Genomic DNA, 26,051 nt, shown 5'->3' on the forward strand with positions numbered 1-26,051 from the left:
GAATTAAAAATTGGTGATACTTACTTTTTATTGTCCCCATATTTGCATTATTCCCTGGAATAGACTGATTCTGTTTTTAAAAAAAATGTTCTAAAGTCATTGAGATGACTTGAGAGGTGAGAGATGGTATTATCCTCAGGAAGTGAAAGTGGGTTGTAGAAAAGGAGAGTCATCAATGGGAAGCACAACATCAGATCCATCACACCAAAGAGACACTAAACATGGTCATGTTTATTTCAAAACATAAAGTTGACTCCATATTAATAAATACTTTTAACACTGAATGTAGAAAAACTATCGTGCATGCTCTAAGAAGGCAGCTTACTAAAGAATTAGAAGAAAGGTTAACATTTTACCCCTAGGCCATTGAGAAAACAACCTGGGAGTAGGAGTAGCTTCATGGATATTATGTGCAATTGGGGGAGGGAAAGAGAGGAGGTGATAAAATCAGGAAGAATTTTCTGCTTTCCTTTTCTCACTGGAGCCTTAAAGTTAGAAATCCAAAACTGGAAAATGCCCCTCCACACACATACCTGGGGTTTTTCTCAAACTGGGGTTAGAATCATTCATTGGTGGACAGGTCCAAAGTTGAAAACAGGTGCCCCATTTGAATCTAGGTCAGATCACTCTGGTTGGTAATGGGTTCATGAGGCCCTGCAGAGGCCAAGCAAGGGCAACTACAGCTTGTGCCTAAAGCTCAGGGACAACAAGAGTATCATTGACCGGGGAATTGAAGGCGCTGCAGTGTAGACGGCCACCTCTGTGAGTTCTGTCTGGACTTAAGTCATCTCAGTGCTTTGTCAAAGCCCATCATTCAGTCTGCCTGCCTTTCAGTCCAGCCCCCCAGGCCCTTCACCCATGGAGGGAACCCATCTGACCACTTTTTCCTGCAAACATTCAAACGAAACAGAACCTCAAAGATTTGGAGTTCCCCCTCCTAATTATAATCAGTGATAGAGAAATACTCCGGAAAGGGACAAAGATAAACGCGTCTCAGATCAGCCTCAAGTGGGAGGGGAATATGCCTGCTCTAGGTGGCTTCAGGGAACAGAAAAGACCCTCGGCAATGCCTGGTTTCCTTGGGTCATTTTCTCAGAAGATAGAACTTTCCAGCCTCTAGTAAGTGATAGAAGGCTTCAAACTAAAAGCCGCCAACACTGGGGCACTCGCTTTCAGGAAGTTTCTGGTCAGAGTGAGGAAAGGAAGAAGAAAGTTCTCCTTCATGATACATGATCTAATGGCCAAGAGCAAGAGAAAGTGGCCAACGAGAACAAGAGGTATATGCCTAGCCCCTTAGTACAGATTAGGAACAGATTTAAAGGGAAGAATGCACCAGGTTCTGAAGGCCAAGACTGAGCCTAAGAGTGACACTTACTTACTGGGCAACTAGAGACATTTTCACTTCCGCGGGTATTAGAATCACAGGGCTTTTAGCTCTGAAGCTTGGGCCTGGAGAGATTAAGCAGTGAAGCCATATCTGCTTGGGGGACACAGAGAGGCTTCAGTGAACAATGTGGTCGGTGCAGGTGAACAGGACGCAGCATGTGGTTAGTTACATTCAGAACCTCTGCAGACGAAAATTTCCCAACTCTGGGCCCTTTCTCATTGATGTGTCACCAGAAGTGGACAGGTCCCTGTCCGGTGCTTCTCTGTGGGGTTCTCTTAGGAGAGTGACGATGAGCTGCAGAAATATTCTCACTTCCCAGTTCGGGAGGCCACCTGGATGGCTTTGATCCACTCAGTACGCTCCTTGGGGGTGGCCGCTTGCAAGAAATAATGAACTTCATCAGCAGTGATGATCTCAAAGAGGTTCTCTTCTTCACTCTTCCTGACTGCTGAAAAAGAAAGTGAATGACCGCACGCGTGCACCTGAAAGACCACCCAGTTCACCCTCCTTTTGCAAGGAATGCAATTTTAAGTTTTTTAGTGTCCTAAGAAAATTAAACATGTGGTTTTCAAACTTACCATCATTGTATGATCATATATATTTATTGTATAATTATGTATATATATATATATATATATAGTATTTATATAGATAGGTACATAATATAATTCCGTGCATGTGTGTGAGTATGTGTGCTTAGGAAATCGGCAAAATACTCAAGGACGAACATTTTCTTTTATAGTTTACAAGCAAACTAAATTCCTCACTTTTGCACACCAATTGTGTCTAATGAGTACCTCTAATAGTGCCTAATGAATACATTTCCTCTGCTCATAATATGAACCAAGAGCTGACTCTGATATATTAAAAATAAAAACAAAACCAAAAACCCAGACGCACTTCCCGTACCACTGGTATAGCCTGAACTTGCTTTTACCACGGGCTAAGTTAGAGTCTCTGCTGAAAGACCGAAAAATAGTAATCTGGCATCCACATCAAATCAAAAATCATCATTCTGTGAGGAGACGACAGTGAGCAGATCTCAGGAGTAGTAAAAATCTAGCTCTTCCAGCTGTGGTGTTTTCCCGTCAGCCTCTATAACATCATAAACCCAAAACGACATGGCAAAACCAGGGCCGGGCTGTCTAAACCACCTCTCTCCTGGGATACCCCTCATTGCCACACCTGTGAAGTCGGCCTACACCGGCATGGTTATTCCACGCACCACATCTTCGACTTGTGATCTGGGACCCTGAGGTCACTAGTGTGACCCCTCATTCCAGAGGAGGAGCTAAGGCCCAGATTCATTAGGTGATTCACCCAAGACCATGCCACTAATCGACTAGCACAGACATAACTATAAGCCAGGTGCACCTTCCAGTCACTACACTGACTCACTGCACAAATCTCCTTTTGCTGTGGGAGATTTCCTGGTCTGGATATGTTAAAGGTCCCCTTTGAGGAATGGCATGGCTCAATTACAGGCATCAGGAGGTAACAAGTCTCTCCATCTAAGCCAGCTCCGAGGTAAAGGTTTTTCTCCACATTGCTCCAAGATTTACTCAAGGCATCTAGAAAGCCACTCCTCCTTTCCAAGGCCCAAAGAGCCAGGGCAGCATCTGGGAGAAAATATCCCTTGGTGTCTCCCAGGTGTTCAGTCAGAAATTCATTCATGCCTAGCCTGATTGATTAAGTGAGTGATCGATTGCTGTTGGTTCAGGACGCCCAGGTGTGGGAAGGAAGCCTGAGCAGACACGCCTCTCTCAAACAAAAATTCATTCTTACCATCAGAGTTGCTCTCCACTGAAGTCACTACACAGCCTCTCAAGTGAATTGCTCCCAGAGGATCTTCCCCCTAGAGAAGAGAGGAGTCCTTCATTATGTTTCCAATGTATGAATGTGCCTTATCCCGTTGGTGCAAAAGCCACACTGACTCTCTCTGGTATGGATTAGGGCATCCCAAATGGGTAAGAGCAGAAGGAGACTGAAGAAAACCCCTTCCAGAGCCTCCATCCCCCACTTTACTCAGGGAGGCTGGACAAGGAGACACAAGTCAATCTGAGTTTCCGTCCTGGAGGAAAGTGGCAGGGCAGGTGGAGAGACCGCATCACCATGTCCCATGAGAGAACCGCTGCACGTTTCCAGAGCTCTTTGGCCCCCCCCCGAAACTGACACAGTGACATAACCCTTGCAGGACAGAATCAAAGAATCCTGCACTACAAGCAGAGGCTGAGGATCCAACCCAAATGGAGCTGTCTTTACACTTTAGAGTTGGCTCCTTTTATTAAGGAAAAGGCCCTCTTCTGAATAACCAACAGCCCAAATGGCTGGACTTACTCAATGCTCTCATCCAAACTGTCCCACAGGAGGAATTATCACTTTTGTGCATATTAAACCAAGAACAATGAATTGGACTGGTTGAATTCCTCTGAAAATATCAGATTGGGACAAACAAAAAAAAAAATGTTGAGTTGACCAAGTAAATGACAATATAGTGATATTTTCTTTCATCCCTGAGCTTATGCTGGTCTCAAAGCCTAAGACCTCACATCTTCCCAGTGAGAGGGGAGAGGAAAAGGGAGAAGAGAGCAGGAGGAAAAGGAGTGGGAGGCTAAAGAGAAAATGGGGAGAGAAACCGGGCAGAGAGGAGAAGGGGAGGCCCAGAGAGCAAATACAGCGGAGGCTTTGAGTGCGATGGGTTTGTGGACCACAGGCTCTCACCCCAGCGGGGTCGTAGTAGTGCATGTAGGCAGGGTCTTCTCTCAAAATGAACTTCCTCACTTTCCAGTTTTTCCTCCTGTGCCCCTGTATCCAGGATCAACATAAGAAGAGAAATGATGAGTTCTTGGCATCACTCTGTACACATAGTCTTTGTTGAATTGAAAAAAGAAAAAAAAAGGTGAAATATTATCTCCAAGAGAACCAGGGCCCAACCCAGTTCTTTGTCAGGGAGATAGCCCTAGGGCCAGTGAACAATTTGGATATTATGATATTATGGATTAATTATTCCTTTCTGTTTTTAAAGATTTTATTTATTTATGAGAGAGAGAGAGAGCACACGCAGGAGGAGGAGCAGAGGGAGAGAGACAAGCAGACTCCACGCTGAGTGCAGAGCCCGACTTAGGGCTCAACGCGGCACTGAATCTCAGGACCCGAAGATCATGACTTGAGCCGAAACCAGGAGTCAGACGCTTAACTGACTGAACCACCCAGGTGCCCCATGGATTAATTACTTCTAAGATTGGCTTCCAGCTTTAGTATTATATAAGATGGTATTATATACAAGGTACATACATTGTATGTTATTAGGTAACATGGGGGTATAAAGAGATTAAGACATAGCCCTGCTTTTCAAAGAGTTTATAACCTATGTGGAAATATAAAATAGCAAATGTCCAAATCAAGTAAGTGGTATGGATAATGGATTTCAAGGGAATTACATGTGGGAGATGTAATTGTGCGTTTGGGATGTCAAAGAGAGCCTCATAAAGATCTGGACTTATTCACAAAGGACACACAGGAGTCAGATCGGTGAAGAAAGAGGTGGATAGGAAGGCTTGACAACGAAAAAGCAGCGGTGGGAACATACCAGGCATATGCAGACATTGGTGAATAAGACCAGTCTAGCTAGAGCACAGGGTTCATGAGGAACAGCAGAGGCAAATCTGGGAAAGTGGAAAGAGACTTGAAATACAAGGTGAGGGTCCTTGCTGATAGCTTCTGAGTCAGAGGTGAAAAGAGTACAATCACATTTTAAGAAGATTAATATGGCGACCATATATAGGATGGACCAGCTGGCTAGATTAAAGATAAGCCAGGGGGAAAATAATAAGGTAAAAAGAAGGTCATTAGGAAATGATTGCAACAATCCACACGTAGAATTACTAGGAACGAATATCAGGTAGCAGCAATGGAAATGGGAAGGAATCGGCACTGTGACAGACATGATGAAAGTGAATAGGACCTGGGCTTTCCCAACAGAATGATATCATTTAGACTGGTGAGTTTGGAAGGCAGGATTTGAGTCTTGTTTACCTTTGTTCCTCTAATACCCAGCCCTGTGTCTGGCATAGAGAATCTCGCCCCAGAAGCTGCTTCATATCTGTTTGTAATTGCCTTGAATTACCCAGTTTCTTCAATTAGCTTATAACAATTTTTTAAAATGTCATGGTAAACATGATTTCATTATTTCCCATGGAAAGTTCAAATGACTCAAATATCCCCAATAACAAAAATATATATATATGTTAGATTAGAAGATATATCGTTTCTATCTTGTCAATATGAAACATATTATTTGTTAATTCTAAATCACCACATATTGACAGGCACATATACAAATTTTCCAGTATTTTTCATTGTGTTCATATAGAAAATAGTGAAACATTTATGGTTTTAGCAAACAGTGCCTCCTTCATAATGCCAGGTCAGAGGAGTTTAAAAGGAGCTTTCAAGAATGGGTCTAATTATTTGGTCAAGGAGCTCATCTCCAAAGACGCGTTTACTTGCCTGAAGGATGAAGCCAGGAACCCTATAGAGTCAAATGGGAGAACAGAGAATATTTCTATCTGTATATCATATCTAAAATGGCTTTTGCAAAAGCATCAATTTCTAAAATTCTTTTTAAGAAATCTTGCTCTTTGCCTTAGCTAATGTTGCCCATAAGATGAGAATACTCAAGTTTCTGCCCGACACCATTTCCTCCTGACCTGTGCACACACATCTCAGGATCTCTCATACAACCACTGGGTGAATAACAAGTTCTTATGAATCATGGAAGAGGAAGGCAACAGGAGGATGTGAAATCAGCCAACCCTGGCCAGATACCTATTGCCTTCAAGCCCTCACTGACATCACAATATGATACGTTGAAAAGTTTAGTGTTAGTAAGTGGGTATCCGGCCATCCTTCATTTAATGAGTATTTCCTGGGGGATTTTAAGGAATGTGTGCATGCCTGGGGTTTCTAAGAATTGTTGCTGATCTGCCAGCTACTTATATTCATTTGATCTACCAAGGTTTATTATCTATTATAGACCAAGGATGCTGAACTGTGCAACAGACATGAGAAAAACACATACAGTATCCCTCATCAAAAGACCTACACGTGTTTGAGAAATCAGGTATTTTATTCATTGTCACAACAGAATGAATTATATTAAAGGCAATATATTGAATATAATTCATTATAATTCATCCTCAAACTTGCTGCATCCCCCAAGTAGAATTATTTCCTCTGGGATGGGAGAAGTGGGAAGAATAGGGGGACGACTGACCTCCAGTTGGACACAGCTACTTACTACCTGTGAGGTGTGGGACATAGGTGTCCTTTTTCATGATAAGTCTTCTACACACGTTAACCCTGGCTAACTCCCAGCGCAGACACAGAGTGGTTTAGCTTTATGACACTTGAAGAATTTTTTTTAACTCCCTTGGGTGGTTTTGATATGAACCAGGCTATAAACCACTGAGCTAAGAGGTTGGAAACATTAAAGGGGGGGGCCATCGATCAAAATAGAAGAGGTTTCTGTTCCCTCTCTCTCCCCCCAGAATTAGAGGAAAGAATAATGGAAATGAACAAAATTTCTGAATGCACATAGATCTCTGTTTTCTTTATGTTAAGAGGAGGCTAAGAGGGATGACTATTTAAATAGTGGGGTTTTTTTTTTAAAGATTTTATTTATTTATTTGACAGAGAGAGATAGTGAGAGCAGGAACACAAGCAGAGGGAGTGGGAGAGGGAGAAGCAGGCTTCCCCCTGAGCAGGGAGCCTGATACAGGGCTCGATCCCAGGACCCTGGGATCATGACCTGAGCCAAAGGCAGATGCTTAATGACTGAGCCACCCAGGCGCCCCTCAATCATGGTATTTTGATAATAGGATAAATTCACTTTTAAGAAAAAGGCTAGCTCTGTGGTTCTCAGCCTTGGCCACACATCAGAATCACTTGAAGAGCTGTAAAATTCAGAGACTGATTTAATTGGCCTGGGGTGCAATTTTAACAGATCCCTGGAGGATTAAAATGTGAACCAACTGGGCTAGCTAAGGCTAAATTGTACTATCAAAAGCCAAGTAAAGGGAGCTGAAGAAAAACACAGAAGTAAGCCTACTTCAAGTCTCCAGTATCTTCAACACACACTCAGATAACCATTACCCTCAGCCAATTTTTTGACTGTCCAGGGCACCCAACTGGGGTGCTTTGCCCAAACATGACTTCAGTCCAACCCAGACTTTGTCTACCCTTTTCAACCTTCATGTTTACTTTTCTCAGGGCTGCACTCTAGACTAAGGCTTGTCAGCTAAGTCAAGAACAGTCAAACCGATAACAAAATAGAATTATAGACAGTTTCAACAAAATAAGGAAATAATGAAATTCCTTCCCAAGTTCCTCTTGTCTTAACATCCACCTTCCATCCCCTATAATCAAAGAGCCAGGAACGTGGGAGCATTTGGCAGAACCAGAGGGAGCTGGTGATGGGCAAAACTCACAAATGCCAGAACACTCCCTATCGAAGTCTGGTCCTATTTCTACACTTTCCTTCAATCTAGTCAGTGGTCCCCCTGTCATAAAAGTTGTTAGAATCATCTGTGAATTAATTCTTTCTACATCTTTGCTGTAGTATCTCTTAGGACCCTGAGTTCTCTCAAAACCGGATGGTAAGGTCAGTTTTTCACATAATGCCCCACTTCCCCGAGTGAAATTCAAAATCCCTGTCTATACCTCCCGTCAACTAGTCCAAAGTTCTTTTTAAATGTGAATATAGGCTCAACTTTGGTTCTTTCCTCTTCACCCTGCAAGTTCAGGGTCCTTTTATGAGGTAAGTTAAATCTCAGTCCCATTCTTTATATACTAAGCAGTGCCTTGAAGACAGCTCACCAGCACAGCCAGGAAAGTACAACCTTGGCTCCAGAAAGCAGCTTTGGTCTCTATGGTACCATATGCTAGGATCAGTTTTCTCACCCTGAATATTCCCACCAAGCCAGGTGCTGGCCCTGGCTTCCTCACTCAGCTTCTACCCTTGCATTCTCTTACCTCTTGACATCCTGTGCCTTAGCATCTGGTAACCAACTAGAGCCCTTCAGTCCACCCTAGCCGTTGCCTCCCGACCGACAGTGGCCTGTGCCTGTGGAGACCTGTCATCTCACCATCCCCAGGATGGAGCGCATGCCATCTGACTGGATTGGACCTTTGTCTGCTGCAGCTCCGGCAGAGCTGGCTTCAGGCGTGCCCTGGATTCGGTCTCCCCGTGTCCTACCCACAGTCTGGAATACGACTTCCTTGCTTTCAGTGGTACATGATCCTCTCCAAATACCATTTGGTAACATAAAAGTTAAAAGGACTTGGTAAGAGGAAAAAGACAAAAAGGGAGTGGCCACTCACCTGCTTCAGCAAACATCCCTGCTTGATAATGACCCCTCTGAATTCTTCTTTCAGAATCGCATCATCATCACTGGAATTCTCTTCACAGAAGAACCCGCTATCTGGCTATTGGGAAACCAAACAGCAAGTTTGTTTACCAGTCTTAGGCAGATGGCTACTTGTACCTTTTCCTTTCTCTCTCTCCCCTCCAGCCACTGGAGTAGGCCCCTTTTCTCCTTCCTACTGTGGTTCATACCCCCACCTAAGCTTTAAAGGTCTTCCTTGGGGGCGCCTGGGTGGCTCAGTCACTAAGTGTCTGCCTTCCGCTCAGGTCATGATCCCAGCTTCCTGGGATTGAGCCCTGCATCAGGCTCTCTGCTCAGCGGGAAGCCTGCTTCTCCCTCTCCCGCTCCCCCTGCTTGTGTTCCCTCTCTCCATATGTCTCTCTGTGTCAAATAAATAAAATCTTTAAAAAAATAAAAAATAAAGGTCTTCCTTGGTGAGCTCAGGTCCCCTTCCCCATTTCTTGTCTCTAGCTGCTTGTTTTGAGTTGCTAGATGCTCTCTCATCTCCACTCAAGTGTGACTTTGTCAATATCCTTTCATTTTCTTGGGTTCCCCAAGTGATACTCTAAGTCTAGCTCAGCTCATTTCTTCCTTCTCAAAGCCTTCCTTCTCTTGGCCCCTCATGGCCAAGTCCTTGAAAGCAGAGTTGGCTCATTTATAAGACACTGCATGACACGATCTCCATCAGGACCTTTACTACTTAGCCCCTTCTACTATGAGAAGACCAAGAGCATGATGGGTCCATCCAGCCTCATGTTCTGAGGTCAAGAGGGAACTGGGACTTGCTCAGCTATAAGCTGGTAATGAATCATACAGAGGAAGAAAAGCCGCTCTAGAGGGCAGGTATTTTTAGAATCCCACATTTAAATGGCTATAAACAACCAGATCAAAGGTCTGGAAAAAAAAAAAACTGACAGTGGAACTTCCCCCAAAGTGAAATGAAACTCTCTCGGGGTTATTCATTTCATTTTGGTTCTCTTAAGTAGCTTCCTAACTTTTGCTCTCGGACCCCAGATTGAAACAAAACTGCCAAAATCCCCCTAGAAACCCATGGTTTCTGGCTTCCTCATATGGCGCAAGATTAGGTCCATATTGTGCAATGTCGTTTTTCCCAATCTGGGATACGTGTACATAGGAGATAAACAAGATGACTGGGGGAGAGGATGTGAATGGACACCTTCTGTGTTAAGAGTAGTGTATTATAATATATATTTGGAAAAATGCAACTGGCACATTGTGATTTTACAGATCTCACTCTAGAAAGGAAGATCCCTGAGGGCCACAATTTTTGCCCCCCCCCCTTTTTTTTTTTACTGTTGTATCTCCTTTGTCTAAGAGAGGGCCTGGAATGTACTAGGGTCTAATAAGTTTTTATTATAAATGAATTACTGCTTAGAATAAGAATAAAGTTTTAAAAGTCAATTTAAAAAAATTATTCAAGTAAACAACCTTTTTCTTTAAAATGAAATCACTGGATATAGCAGGCATTGCAGAGGAGGACAAGTCAGAGACATCTCACTACTCTCCACAGGGCTGGGTCCTGTCTTTTGCACATGTGGATATATATTAAAATCAACGTAGAATCGGTGAGGGGCAGCACCTGTTCCAGGAAGAGTAACTGGGTAGCATTTCTCACTTACAAAGTAGTAGAAGGCATCGGGGTTGTCCAGGAAAGGGTTTTCAGCAGTTCCATCTGCTGCATTCTTAGACAGTTCTCCAGCGGGCTGCAGGTACCCTTCACCGAGCAGCGAGGAGGCAATCATGAGGCCTTCCTGGCGATTCCGAACGGACTTATTGGACACCAGCCAGTCAATGACACAGTTACCTGGATGGGACCATCAGAAGGCAGGTTAACAGTCCCTACCAAAGTACCAAAGAACAAGCCACTGACAGTCACCCCTGAAGAGCTCCAGAGCCCCCACGTGTCTGACTTGTCCCGTGTTCCCTGTTATTCCAAGAAGGAAAAACTCATTTTTCCTATCAGTGGGATAGATACTTGAAAACAAAAGGCACCCTGTAGGAGGTTTTTAAAAGCATCTACATGCTCCTTTGGGAGGAATGCATGCATCAAAGAAATAGGTTTTACTAACTCACCCATTTAATCCATTAATGAACAGACACTTATTGAGCACCTACTGGGTGCTAAGTGCTGTGATGGATATTGGGGATGCTCCCTTGGGGAGTCTGAAAGGAAGAGATGGGATAAACTTAAGGACTGTAACAAGCCTTCTGCCTTCTGCCGTGGATCAGTGCAGTACAGTGGAGCTACAGGGTCAAACCTGCAAGAAGGTGTGAAAAAGGGTGGTAGGGTAGGGGGGCTGGCGTGCACTGTTGGGAAAAAATTCCTAAAGGAAGTAGCACAGGGTTCAGGCTTAAAATATGAGTAAGTGTTTGCCAACCACGTGAAACAGGGGAACCAGCACAGGCTGAGGGAGCAGCAGCATGGGAACAGAGCCTCACAGGCCTAAAGCAGCCCCTTTGGGGGGTAGAGGGCAGAGCTGGTGAAAAGAAGGTGAAACAAGAGAGAGGAAGGCACAGGTGAGTGGGGGTGCTTTGATGGCATATTAAGAAACTTGGTGATGAAGAACCATTGCAAGTTTTTAAGCAGAAAATAACATGATCAGACATGTGTGGTCCTAAATTAAAATTTGATCGCGTCACTTGCAAGGTCCAGTAATGACCTTGAGAAGTCATCTACTCAAACTTCTGCCTCAAGAGAGGATTGCAAAGAGAATAAAAGGAAATTGACCCATCAACTGGATTATTAGCAGGCTACAGTGAAGCTTTGTATTAAAAATGTCATATTCTGTACAAATGTAGCCAACCAGGAAGTCAAGGTAAGAGGCAACAAACTCCGGGTCATCAAAGCAAGAGCAATAGGATATACCATCTTTGAAACAGGAGTTGGTTAGTGAGCCTTCCATGAATTTCATATACGAAAGGCTTTTACCCACTTTTTTTTTGTAGAAGGATAAACTAATTAATACTGCATTTCTGCTCTTAATCCTCATAGTGACCCTATAAAAGAATTAGGGCAATAATTACAGACCTCATTTAAGAATGAGAAAATTAAGGCCCAGAGAGTTTAAATGACCTTAGGCCTGAGTTGCACCAGTAATGGCCCTTCACTCAAGTTTTCTAGCCCTAGAGTTCATATTTGCTCAGTCAGGCATGCTGAAGCTGAAGCTTGGAAAGACAAGTTCCGTCTCCCTGTCACCCAACATTCAAGGTCCTCCATTACTTGTCAGCAGTGCCTGAGTCCCAGTCTCTGCCATTGTCTTGTTTCTCCACTGAGACCACCAGGCTCCCACAGGAAAACTGGACCCCACTTGAATTTCTAAAACCCACTGACCTTCGATGGGCAGGACTCAGAAGTTCTAGCCCTGTACTCTGGGACTCAGTAACACATTACACGGGGAATAAGTATGGCCTGGCCCTCCGGCCCAGACCTATTTTAGAACCTCTTACTTCTCCTCTTCCTTTGCTAGAGGATCTGTCTTAGTGATGTCACTCCTGCTAGAGTTAGGGCCTGCCTTTGTCAGTTCCCCTCACGGCTGCCACAGCCTAGTATCTTGATCCCACATTTCAGCCCTAACTTTTCTGATGCTACTGGGCTACAACCTTAACTCTCTGAGGCTGATTCCCATGGGATACTACTCTCCTACTGCAGATCACACCTCCACCTTCCTGGCTTTGACCTGAACCATTTTCATGAATTATCTGTTGATTGCATATCCCAAGTTCTACAGCTGTTGTAACTTTTCAGAGTTTTCCTCTCTTGATCTCTTCTGTCACCGTAAGATAGGCATGCCCAGCTTCTAACAACCTGGTCCCAAACTGCAGGTCCCATTTAGCCCCCTAATGAACCCATGAGCTCTACCAAGCTGGTCATTTTCTTCTTCTGGATGCGTATTCTGGATAGCTCTGCCCCATAACTTTGTCCTCACCATACTCAATGAAATGCCACCATCTCTTTGGGTAAAATTTAGGCGCCTACTTTGGTTCATCCCAACAACCTCTTCAGTTCCTTCTCTTTTCTGAACTCAGAATTGTCTGTGCAGACATGTGACCTCTTAATTATAATAACAACCCTGAGAGCTCATACCATATAGTATTTATATGGCAGGCACTGTCCTAAACACATTACAGCAAGCCTATAAGGTAGGTGCAGTATGATTATCCCCATTCTATAGACAAGGAAAGTGAAGCCCAGGGAGGCTAAGTTATTGGTCTGAGGTTTTATAGCAAGTGAGTGGCAGAACCAGGATTTGAACTAAGGCAGTCTGGCTCCAAAGAACATGTTTTTAACATCCATGCCATCTACCTAAATTCATGACACTTAGTGCTTGACCCGGTGCAGCCTCAGACATCTCTAGTATTGTCACTTAAGTCTTACATTGTATACCTTGATTCCTGCTTATCATCTTGTTCAATGCTGTGTCTATTTCAACACAATATCATTTATTTGGAGTATCGGGGTGAGGCAGAGACCCTTTGGTTGATTAACTTGAACTTCCAAAACTTCAGCTTGAACGACAGAGTTCTTTTCCACCTTTCTTTCTGTTTCCACCCTGGGGAAGCTCAATTCTCATGTTCACCAATCTGTATTCTATGACCCCGTTCACCCATTAGGCTTCACACCCCCCTCCCGCAGGCAAGGCTGAGCGAGATCTACATATTGCCTTCCCAGGGTGCCCCGTTTCAGACTTGCAAGGCCTTTTACCTGTGAAGCAATGATTAAAAATCTTCTTGTCCTTCTCTAGATTCAGCTCTTTTATTCCTTTCTCCATATCTTTCATGGACAGGTACAAGGCACTGTGCAAAGATGAAAACAGACAGGTGAGTGAGGAGACTTTCAGAGTGGCAAATCCTCTCTGGGAGTCACCACCATGAAGAGGCTAGCCAGGACCACAGGCTTCCCTCAACCTCAGGTGGCCCCTGAGCCTAGTCTCTCCACTGGATCATAAGTAAAGGGCTGGGCTCATATTTGGGTGACTCTGTGGCTCAATACTTTCAGCATTGAGCAAAATATACTAGGAAGGTACCTAATGTCTTTTACATTCATTAAGGTCTTTAGTGATTTAACTTTGAGCGCCTGAGGTAGAGAGTTAGCCCAGTTAGGTGCCAAGATGAGAGGTTCTCAGGACCAATTGTCCATACACACTCTAGATCTTTAATTGCCCTCAATCTTCATGTCTCAGTTCTTTAAGTGTCCTTCAAGAGACCATCTGTTGTTGATAATTGCCTCCAAGAAAGTGAATGTTTTGACTAAGCTTTTCTCTTATTCTAAAAATTGAGAGACAGCAAGTTCTCATTTTTGTACTTGAAGTAATAAATTAAAAATGGCCTTATCAGAGAAATTGCAGACCACAAAACGGAAGTCCACTTTCATGTATCCTGTGGCTCCAAGGAGCACAAGCATCATTCCCACCTAGCACTGATAGCTGTGGCCAGAAACATGGTCACTTTGCCGACCCTTCCCAGTAACTACAGCTGGACTGGGCACTGCCTCTTTACCAAAAAGCTTTCTTGGTGAGGGAAGGTGCTTATTCTCACCAAGCTCAAGCGCAAACTTTATTAAATCCCTGTGATATGCTAACACCTGTGTTGGGCATGCAGAAGGGGTTTTTTTTCAGTCTCCTCCTAGAAACCCTTCCCATTTTATAAACAGAATCCTTGTTGGACATGTTAAGCAACCAACATGGAATTCTTCCTGGCAAGGCTCCTGTTTCAGGATATGTTCAACATAAAAAACGGAACTAGCAAGAAGTGAAGAGACTCTAGGGAAAGAGGCTCATGTGGTAGGAGATGTGAAACACGCACGAAGGAAGAAACCTTGTTCCCAATCCCTGGCAGGTGCTGAATTTACCTGTGAGCGTCTGAAAACCTTTAGGCAACAACTATCACCTCCAATTCCAAACCAGCCAACATAAGAGACCATTAAACCAAGTCAGGGCATCAATGGCTTCTGCCCAGAATGGGTGTTCACCTTGACTGGCCCTTGTTGGCTGTGTAAATGCAAGAACTTGAACGTAAAACCTTACCTGCGTTGACACATAGCCCCTGCCTTTTTCTACCTATCTCGAGATCCTGAACCTTACTTTCAAGACTAAGTGATTATGGCTACTTCATAAATACAATTATGCATTCTCTCTCTCTCTGCCAAGGTTACCCAAAACGAGGGAATTTATACTCCATTAGCCTCCTCTCCTCAGCTGCTAGGCTTTGGAGAGGCTATGATCACTCCTTTAGACTTATGTAAACATCTCAGTATACCAAGTACCAGTCTCAACTTGGAAGAGTGGATATAGCCTTCAGAGGTGACCAAAGCAAGCCTTGCAGCAGGATCTATTGTAAGATTTCCATAGTGGGGAAGTGGAGGGTCGGGGGGGATGAAGGAGTGGAATGAAGCAAACACAGAAAAATCACCCTAAGTCAACGGTTTCTGGCAGCCGAATGGACCTCCTGGTGGATTTCCTTGCAAACTTTTGACCTCCTTCAATGCATTTAATGGCCTTCTTGATGTCCCGAACCCAGGCATCTCTCTCCTCCAGGAAGGCTGCCTGGAAGAAGTGGTCCTGCTGTTTGGTCGTAGTGATCTTAAACACAAACTAAAAATCAAAACACATCCCATTAAGAATGATTCTTTTCAAAGGGCTGAGGTCCCTTATGAAGCACAGCAGCTGAGTCAACCTCATTCTGGAAGTGCTTGGCCAACAGAAACCCAAATGCCCAGGGTGGAGTGTGGGTGGTGGTGAGAGGGACAGACCCAGAGAGCACCATTCATGCTGTGGTTTATCACGTACTTATAGGTCAGTGCATGACAAGGTGTCCACTGTGGCTAGCGATGTTGACTCACCATCCTTTTGCCAAAGTCTTGACAAGGGCTAGTCAGTGTGCTTCCTTTCAGGGGAATCATTCCTTTGGGGCTGTTGTCACTTTTCTTCTTATAGAATTCAATTCCATCCTCTAACAGTACAACCCACATGGGTTTCCAGGTGTTGAACACACTTCCCTGTAATGACAACAAAAAGAGCTACACAACAACAGCTTCTAAAACTATTCTATAGATGGTGCATAACTTGGCAAATAGCCTAGCTTTGGCCAGTGTGGATGCAGGTGATGCACATTTGTGTGACCAGGCTGGTGGGAAAGCAGCCTTCAGGAGAGAAGGGGACTGCCATTCAGATGGAAATTTAAAAAAAAAAATTTTAAGATAAAATGTATATACATCTATAAGCAGGTCTTAAGCTTCCCATGGGCAATTACCAGGGGAATATGATATGGCTCTCTATTCTCCTTCTTATGCATTTCAGGCCGGCTTTCTGTGGCTTATTTTCTGCTCCCAACTCTGCCCACTGTGTTCATTCCACTTAGGGATTGCAAATAGATCTCAAGTGCCAATTCAGACTGAAGAGTAGCTGATGCTTGAGGCCAGACTCACTGGAAAAGTGTCCTATTCCAATAGCTGTTTCGACCACGGGCATGGAAGCCCTAAGTGGTGGCATGCCAGCTGCAGTTACTTCCATCCTTTGGCCTCATCAGATTTTATGGGAATATGAACATCAAGAAGAAACTCAGAGAGCAGCCTTGTGTATGAGCATGGATGAGTTGTATGAAAATCACTTGCAAAATGTCCTGTAACGTCAGAGTGAATAAGGAAAATCCTTACTTAAAATGTTTTCAGTTGGGGTTAATGCCAACCACACTTGTAGCAATAAATTAACCATTCTGACTACATCAAGAAAGTCTCTTTCTTGTCTATATTTTGGGAGGACTTTGGAAAAGGAAAAGGTTCTTTGCTTCTCATCTTTGAACCCATGGTGTCACCTTGTCATGACTACCACAAAACAGAATTATCATCCAGCTCCCAGCAGATCCTGCTGCTTATCTTAAACTACAAAGAGCTTCTATATAAAGGTCCAGTTGCCCAAAAGGAAGACTATTTATGCAACAAAGATAAATACTTGCAGACTATCGTTTTGCTTGTCCAAGTGTTTCCTTTGTTTTAGTTACTGAAAAAATAATTTTAAATTAGAACACACTATCTCTTTTCTGCACAGGCAGAATAACTATCCATACTACCACTGGATTATTTCCCTGTTTAAAAAATAGGCAATGTCAGACCCCATGCCAACACATGAAATAATAATACCTTTCTGTTCTATACCTATCTGAGAGAAATTCATATTCAGAATATAAAGAGCTCCTGCAAATTGGTAAGAAAAATACAAACAATCTATTTTTTAAATGGACAAAAGACTGAAAGAGACTTTTTGTTAAAGAGGATATCCAGAAAGCCTCTGAAAAGGTGTTCAAAATCATTTTTCACCAGGGAAATGCAGATTAAAACCAAATGAGATACCTCTACACACCCACGAGAGTATCTAAAATTAAAAAGATTAAGAAGAGCAAGATTTGGCACAGATGGTAACTGGAACTCCCATACATGGCTGGCAGGAGTGCAAAATGGTCCACCCAATTTGGAAACCGGGAGAATGTCCTACTTCTTAGAAGATATATGTTGAAGTATTTAGGTGTGAGGTAGCATGATGTCTGCAAATTATTCTCAAAGATCTCAGGGTGAAAATGTCTGTGTGTGTGTGCGTGTGTGTGTGTGCATGTGAGTGTGTGTGTGTGCATGTGTGTATTTATACAGAGATACAGAGGTAGAGAGAGAGAAAGCAAATGCATCCTTGTGTTAACAGTTGATAAATCTAGGTAATCTACTGTTCTTCCTATTTCTCTGTGGGTTTGAAATTTTTCAAAATAATTGAGAAAAATTAATAAATAAATGAACAACCCATGGCAGTACTATATATCAAAATTCAGGATGTATTTTTAGAGAAATATGGGAAATCTAATAAAAAAGCAAAATAACTAAAAATAATCAAAGATCTATTCACAGAGGTAGGAGTAAGAAGTCGGGCTAGATGGGGGCGCCTGGGTGGCTCAGTTGGTTAAGCGACTGCCTTCGGCTCAGGTCATGATCCTGGAGTCCCGGGATCGAGTCCCACATCTGGCTCCCCGCTCAGTGGGGGGTCTGCTTCTCCCTCTGACCCTCTTCCCTCTCATGCTCTCTGTCTCTCATTCTCTCTCTCTCAAATAAATAAAATCTTTAAAAAAAAAAAAAAAAAGAAGTCGGGCTAGATGACTGCAAAAATGCCTTTCAAGTCCAAAATTTTATATCCTACTTCACGCCTTATCAAAGATTTATAATGGCCATCGTCACTCAGGGCTTTTGACCTTGGAACTGGGATAAACTGGGAGAGGTCAGCCAGCACTGCATTCCTTCTGTAGACAATTAAAATAAAGCTACTCCAGAGCCAACTGTTCAAAAGGAGTTTGGGCTTTCCTAATTCAAACGTAGCCTTAGGGCCTCTGTCAGCTCACTCAGAGGACAGTGTGTCATCTGGGATTCAGGCTCATGCACTGTAAGGAGGCCGAGGTTCCGTAAAACAAAAGAAATCTGACCATTTATAAGGTGGAAGCTTGTCTTCCAGGCTTGGCAGTGGTGAATTACGTTAGGGTGGTGAAATTTGTGTGATCTCCTTCCTCTCAGCTATTTCTGCAGCTGCTCACTGGAGTAACCTGACAGCACGTCTCCTCGGCCACCCCTTCTGTCCCCAAGCTTCCTGATGCCCATTCAGTAGCACACCTGGAAGTGTGATCATGGAGCGTCCATGCCAGAAAGGCATTTAGGATCATCTACCAACACTCATCGTACAGGGAAGAATGTGAAGGCCCAGTTAAGTGACTGGGCCTAGTCCACGGGCCCAGTTAATGTGGACTGTGCCTAGAATCCCGGTTTTCTGATTCTCGATTTTATGCTCTTTCCATTTTCCTTCAGATGCCATCTTCATTTCTGTTCTCACATAACTGTGAGTAATTCTGGATTCTAAATGAAAATCTTTAGGCCATGTAGCGTATATATAAGCTCAAATATATATGCACATATATATAAAAATATATATCATAAATGTATAATATTTAATGTATATTACATAATCATAAGCATAGGGACTTGTTTATAATCGAGTAAAAATAATCATATAAATAATCATAAAACATACCTAAACCATATTATATCATGATTTTATAGATATGTTTCATGTTTTCATACATATGTGGAACATATGTCTGTTTTTTCCCATTATAGGCCAAAACCTAAACAATTTCATGTCACAATGGGCAGATTTTAGATGCTGAGTCAGATTTAAAATTTCTGGGCAAACAACTGTTCATCATCCTGGTATACCTTAGTGCAGAAGAGTCTGACAATGCATGACACCAAAGGAAGAAACCTCAAAGGACAAGATATTTGGTCATATACAAAATTACACTTCTATACTTAAAAAAAAAATCCTATAACAACCAAAAAGCAAATATTAATGTGTGGATATTTATAACGTATTCTCATATAATTAACGGTTAATGTTTTTAATATATTTTTTAAACACGATAGAGTCAACTAGAAATATACAAACACCCCTAATTTTTTAAATGGGCAAACAATATACACAGGCAATTCTCAGAAGAAGAAAAGCCCGATTGAATAAACATGAAAATGCACTGCTTCAACAGCATTCAAAGAAATGCAAATTAAAATTAAACAAGATATAATCTTTTTATTTAATAAAATTTTTCAAAAGATGTATAAAATGTATTGGTGAAGATTTGGGGAAATTGCCATGTGAAAAGAAAAAAGGAGTTCTGTGAGTCAGCAGTTTGATGTGGGCTGTCAAAAAATTCAAGTCATTGTAGGCTATATAAATAGAAGCATAAGATTTAAAGTGATGAAAGTAATATTCTAACTTTAAATGGAGTATAGCCAGTAGGTGACCATGGGTCTGGAGCTGAATAGCCCAGGCTCAAATCCCAGCTCTGCCACGTTCTAGTAATGTGACCTTGAGCAAGTTTTTGAACCTCATTTCCTACATCTGGCTAACGGGGATAATGCTACTATCTCTTTCTTAGCGTTATTGGGAGATTAAATAAGATACTCCGTGTAAATTGCTTAGGGGAATATCTAGAACACAGTAAGCACCCAATAAATACTCCTTATTCCCTGTAATTCTGTGCTCATAAGTGCGTCTGGAGAATGACCTTGAGTTCAGGAAACCTCAAAGCTGCTGATAACTGGGGTCTGTTCAAAAGAAGGTGACAAGTTGACATCTCTCTCTCTTGGAGAATTATTGGGGGAAGCAGCTAGGTTTTAGCCCAAAAGGGGACAGGCAGAGCAGATGAGGACTGTCTTCAAAGGTGTGAAACATCATAGACTGTTTGGAGGCCCAACAGGTAGAGGTTTCAGGAAAAAAAAAAACAGTCTGAGGCATAACTTAAGGGAGAAATTTAAATTAGTGATTTCCTTGTCACAAGAGGTATTCCAGCATGCTTGTTAGTGAATTAGTAAAACAAATGTAAGCCACACATGGGAAAGGTCAATGAAATACTTATTAAAATACTCAATATTCCTTTCAACTCTCAAATTCCACACACCTATTCCAAAAAACCTATTGTCCTTTCCATCCCTTGAGTCTTCTCTTTACAATGCCCTGCCAAACCTTGGGCGTCACCTTCAAGCCAAAAATAAATACATCTTAAAAACATTTAACATGATCATCTAAAACTGAATACTCCATTGGAAATGTTTTCTAATCCTTTGAAGTTACTATAATATGGAGCCCTGATTTCTTGGGTCTATTTCCAGCAGATTTCTTTCTTAGAGACACCGTCATTCAACACATTAGGGTAAAACAGCTCCTGTGCTTCAGACACAGGCCTGGGGGTTGGGGTGTAAAATTGACCAAGAGGCAGTCTCTGCTTAAACTGTCCCCACCTTAACTGGGGGGAGAGAGCAACCTTCATCAACAGCTCCAGTTAAGTGTGCCCAGCGCACAAATGGAGGCATGTTTTGTGTGGTTTCGGTGAAAGAAGCCATGACTCACTGCTGTGGGATGGAGCAATTTGAATTTCGTGATGCGAACCCCTCCCAGACGCCTCCCACAGAGTGCAGACACCTCCTTTAACTTCCTTCCCCTTCCCCTCAGACTTCTCTTTTCATACGTTGGTATTGCCGCTTAGCTGGAATTCAAAGGAAATCATATTACGAGCAAAACTACGTATCTAACTAAAGCAGAACTGTGGATAAGTGTCATCTATCCTCCCATACTCATGGGACAGGTCATCTTAAGTTGCTGTGGTATTAAGGTCCTGATTTCTGCTACCTTGTAAATTGTATCAGCTAGTTTTCCAGACTGATTCGTGAAATCACTTGTATAACATCCCCGATAGATGGTCATTTTGTACCTATTTAAATTCTTTGAGGGCAAGGAAACTAACCTGTTCAGGAGTATATTTTTTACGTAAGTAAAAAGTCTAAATTGGACAATTTCTCAATAAAAACGTATGAGGTGAGCAATAGAGAAATGGTACCAAGTGCTCAACACAATGATTTCTGGAGTCTCAGGGCTTCACTTTCAAATCTCAACTTTGCCTCTTCCAGGCTGTGTGGCCTTAGACAAGTTATTTAATTTTTCCAAACGTTTGTCTCCTCACCTGTAAAATGGAAGTAATAAAGCACCTACTTCCACTGTTGCAAAGATTAAATGAGATAATATATTTAAGGGAGATTAAATGAGATAATATACTAAAGGGCTGAGCCCAGAGGCTAGTTTACAGGGTGCTCAAAAAATGGTAACCACATAGACAGAGAAGATTTCAGTCTGTAGCCCACAGTGTGAAGGTTGTCCTGAGCTCCACAGCAACAGTGCTCTGGAGAAGAAAATCACTGCAAAATGAGCCACTGAGGGCCACAAGTAACGCAGTTAGGCACGGCTCTTCATGACATTGAGACCGCACTGCTGAGTTGCGGAACAGCTCTTCCACTAATAGCTGTGTGACCTTGGGCAAGGCTGTTTGCCTCTCTCGTACCTCAGTTTCCCCTTCTGAAAAGTAAGGATAACTCAACTTTGTAGAGTTGTTATAAATATCAAATGCCTTAATGCATTCAGTGCTTCCATGTGTCTTTGCTGCAGGGTAAGGACCACCTGTGTTAGCTATTAAGATGGTGATGAATCTACAAAGGCAAATTGCTGGGAATTATTTCATGGTAGTGTGTCCTGAAGACAAGGTCGCTGTACAGAAGAATTCCTGGGCTGGGACTCCTGCCTCTCCTGCTCTCTCGCACCCGAAGCTTTCTTCTTTCCACCTCGGCTCTCTGCAGCCCTTCTCTTTCCCGCCCAAGCACCCCCGTCCTTCTCTTTCCTACCACCCCAGTTCCTGCGCTTTTGCCCAGCCTCACAGACCACCCCAAGACCAAAGCCACTCTTGGGATCTGCCCAGCTGCGTGAAGTGCCTGCTGGCTGGTTGTCAATCTGTCAACAACCATTTGCTCCAGAAACCTCTAGAAATGAGGTTGGTTTGGGACATGACTTGGTGGAGTCTAGCTTATTCGTTGCATAGAAACTGCTCCTCTCTCTATATATCTATCTTTTTTAAAGCTATGATTGATCATAAACATATCCAGATCAGTAATATGGTTTCAAGGACATCCAAAAGATATCTAGGTTTACTGGTTGGAATTAACCCTTAATCAGAGAGAAAGGGAGGTTGAGCTTACTAAACCCGATCTTGCCCACAGTGCAATTTGTCCAGGCCCCACTCTAGCTCTGATAAATTTGTCTAACCTCCCTTTTACTGGCTTGAGTAAGCCTGCCTTTCAGAATGCTAAATGGGATCAATGAGATGGTGGGCTTTGCTGTTAGGCAAGTGTGGATTTGAATCCCAGGTCACCCTCTTACCAGCGGTTTGACTGTGGGCAAGTCACACAGTCTCTCTGAGCCTCAGTTTTCTTATCTGTGAGATGGGGATAAGGGTAATATCACAGAGGGTGATTAGGATTGAATGAGATCACGATCGTACAGTCGTTAGCTGCTATATGGTCAGCTCAAAGTGCTTTTTTTTCCTTCTAAAAGTCAAAAGTGACAAGACTCTGGGGCAAGGAAATCTACGTCTTAGAATGAAAAAATTGCAAAGTGACAGAATCATGTATTTTCCCTCCTTCTATAACCATCATTTCTATTTAAAGACCTTAGGCAGGAGGCAAAGGAGGAAACCGGAATTGTAGAATGTGTGTAGTTATCTTGCACAGAAGAAAAGCAAGAACATTTCATAGTCAATGCCATTGACTGTTGACCCCAAGATTTCTGACTTGACAAAATCCTTGCACCAGCATTTCTAACATTGTATTTTGCCACCCAAAACATCTTATCTCCAATAAAGTTATCTCACAAAACAAGACATAGAGAAAAAGATATTCTTTATTACTACCCAGGTATCTTAAACTGCCCACGAGAAAAAAGTAAATGAAGAGAGATTCATATATTACTGCTTGTCATGTTCTAACATCAGTAACCATAGCCAAGGCATCTAACAGCCTTGCCAGAGAAAGATTTCCATGGTCCTCTCTTCACTATTAACTCGACAACCAACCCAGGCACCAGTACCTATCCCTGTTAGCATATAGAAAAGGGCCCTATCTACAGAAGTGTATGTCAGCACTGATATAAATAATCATGATCACATATATAGCACCTACTATGTGCTAGATTCCTGACATATATAGCTTTTAATCCATATGTATGAGGTAACTGAAAGAAACCTAACGTCTAAAAACATTACTGGGAAATTCTGGCTTCAGGTGTAGGTTTTTTTTTTAAGCCCTTTTTTTTTAAGATTTATTTATTTATTTTTTTATTTGACAGAGAGAGAGACAGTGAGAGAGGGAACACAAGCAGGGGGAGTGGCAGAGGGAGAAGCAGGCTTCCCACTGAGTAGGGAGCCCGATGAGGGGCTTGACTCCAGGACCCTGGGATCGTGACCTGAGCCAAAGTCAGACACTTAACGACTGAGCCACCCAGGCGCCCCCCAGGTGTAGTTCTGTAGCCAACGAAGGGAATATTTCTGAATCAAGCATGCCTTCAAAATGATAAATTAGAGGCTCTTAACACATTACAACAAAGACTGTTCAAAAGGTCCCAGAGAAAAATGCAAAAATTATGGAAGATATAAATTATGGACATGAAAATTAGGAAGATGGAAATTGTGGAAATATCAATATGAAATTTCACTGTGCTTTTTTTCTAGGTACATTTTCTAAATTGGCTTTTATAGGCCATAATCTGAGAGAATTACTCTCACTGATTAAAAACTATTAATATAAATCTGTAAGCTTGACAAACCTAACTCTTTCATCCCCATTTTCTAGTGGGGCAGCCTCACTTATTAAAGATTTAGTCTTCTATATTTTTTATAATTTATGGAGTTTAAAACGTGAACATACAAACTTAATAACAGCAATTTTCATTGCAAAATGTTTCCATTCACTTGCCCTTCTCCAGATACTAGCCCAAGCAATCAGGAAAGAAATGCCAACATTAATTATTACTCAACATTCAAAGAGAGTATTGGTATCTCTTGCAAAGAACCCACATACACCTCTCTGTGCGTATATGTGTGTCTTTTCCAAAGGATGTCTCAAAACAGCTAGAGATGCTATGCTAGCTAAAGAGCACATCGGCTGTGGGCTCCTTTATTCTCCAGCACCCACTTACAACTCTCGCTGCCACAAATACATTACAAACCCTAACCCACATTACACTGACTCTAAGAAAATCTTGGTGTACTGGACAGAGTTCAGCATCATGAGTCAGAAACCAAAGCCAGCAAGTGGGTTTCTGGTGTCAGCTGTCACAGCCATGTGACCTTGGGCAGTCACCCAGCTTCCTGGTCTCAGTTTCCTCTTCTGGAAATGGAGGAATGAGGCCAGGTGATCTAAAGTCCCCTCCAGCTTTATTTTCTTTTTTTAAGATTCATTTATTTCTTTATTTGAGAGAGAGAGTGTGTGAGAGAGAGAGAGAGAACACAAGCTGGGGGAGAGGCAGAAGGAGAGGGAGAAGCAGGCTCCCGGCTGAGCAGGGAGCCTGACATGGGGCTCGATCCCAGGACCCTGGGCTCATGACCCGAGCCGAAGGCAGATGCCCAACCAACTGAGCCACCCAGACACTCCCCTTCCAGCTTTAAATCAAAACAGAATCAGGCAGCAATGCGTGCTGCTTAACCCCCTCATAAGTAGAACATTTTAGGCTAAATGTTAAACCAACGAATGACCTAAAGCGGTCACATTAGGTGCTCATTCAGTTGAAGAGTCTGAAAGAATGTACTGAATTCAGTTCACTTCTGACATGCTGAGCTCACTTGGGTCATTGTGAGAACATCTTTCTCAGAGGTGTTGCCCACAGGATGCCAACCAGCCCTGTGTGTGAATTCACATGATGATATGGCATACACCCAGCATTAGGAGAAAAACAAGCAGTGCTGAGAAAAGTCAATGTTTTGAAGCCATACCAGTGAGACTAAGCAATTTTTAACAAACTCGTGTCCCTATGCCCTAATCTTTAAAATTACTTCCTACTACCTTAGCAGTACCTCATACAAATTTACTCAGAATGGTGAATGAAGAGATTTGAGCCCAATTTAAGAAAAAGAAAAGGTTCTTTATGCACCAATTTTTAAAAGATGGACCAATAAGGTACAGTTACTGTGTCATTATACCAGCTTCTCTTTAATCCTTTTCTTTTTCCTCTCCTAAATAAATAAAGAAGAAGAAGACAGGAATTTAAGTAACAAAGGAATAATCTCTTTGAGTAACCTCTATAGCACAAGAGGGTGAGTCTTCCAGAATACTCTACACATGCGGCTCGCGACAAAAACGCTCTAAATCATGCTTTAGATTTTGTTGAGGCCCCCACCTTCCAGACCCTGCAGTCTAGAATTCTCAGTCCCCCAAGATCAAGCTGTGCTTATGCCTGAGCTGGATTAGTTCACCTTTAAGAAACAGAAAGCAGTGGAACGTGAGCTGGTTTCCCTCCCAACACTCCACAGGCCGTCATGCTCTCCTGGGCCAGCCCAGTAGGTTCAGCAGAAACCATTCCTAAAGTGAGTGGGTAGAGAGTCCAAAGCCAGGCACCAATCCTCCCCAACCCTATCTTCAGTGATACCCTTGTAGATGGTACTTCTGCTTACCCTCTTCACAAGGTAGCCCTCCCTGATCCGTTTTGGCTCCATGTCGGACGGGCAAACAGAAAGCCGAGGCCACCGTCAGACAAGTCCTGTTAGAAGCTCAGCCTCCTCTGACAGCTGAGGCAGCTGTGGGCTGCTTTTCTAGAGCGAGGTTCCTT

General features: G+C 42.8%; 1 protein-coding gene across 3 annotated transcripts; it reads right to left on the reverse strand.

The window, feature by feature from the left end:
- Positions 1-211: 211 nt before the first annotated feature.
- Positions 212-26,051, reverse strand: PLEK (pleckstrin). 3 transcript variants are annotated; one of them, XM_025868556.2, is made up of 9 exons: positions 25,897-26,051; positions 15,671-15,847; positions 15,241-15,422; positions 13,535-13,626; positions 10,452-10,636; positions 8,768-8,872; positions 4,109-4,192; positions 3,173-3,242; positions 212-1,835 (listed from the first exon to the last, which is right to left on the reverse strand). In XM_025868556.2, exons 1-9 carry the CDS (start codon positions 25,936-25,938, stop codon positions 1,696-1,698), a joined length of 1,077 nt encoding a protein of 358 aa, XP_025724341.1. In that variant the 5' UTR covers positions 25,939-26,051; the 3' UTR covers positions 212-1,695. The 3 variants fall into 3 exon arrangements, with proteins under 3 accessions (XP_025724341.1, XP_025724343.1, XP_025724342.1); XM_025868558.2 differs by having other exon boundaries at positions 15,671-15,826; positions 25,897-26,050; XM_025868557.2 differs by having other exon boundaries at positions 212-1,832; positions 25,897-26,050.

Source organism: Callorhinus ursinus, unplaced genomic scaffold (genome assembly GCF_003265705.2).
Source record: "Callorhinus ursinus isolate GAN/ISIS: 27379988/994484 unplaced genomic scaffold, GSC_fseal_2.0 scaffold10, whole genome shotgun sequence".
Classification (NCBI taxonomy): Eukaryota; Metazoa; Chordata; class Mammalia; order Carnivora; family Otariidae; genus Callorhinus; species Callorhinus ursinus.

Bases quoted from the DNA above. Each gene is read 5' to 3' on its own strand.
- PLEK (XM_025868556.2), bottom strand. From the start codon at position 25,938: ATGGAGCCAAAACGGATCAGGGAGGGCTACCTTGTGAAGAGG. The intron at 15,848-25,896 runs GTAAGCAGAAGT...GTTGTTGTGTAG, and splicing joins AGGGCTACCTTGTGAAGAGG to CTCTTTTTGTTGTCATTACA. The intron at 4,193-8,767 runs GTGAGTGGCCAC...TCCTGGATACAG, and splicing joins AGGGATGTTTGCTGAAGCAG to GGGCACAGGAGGAAAAACTG.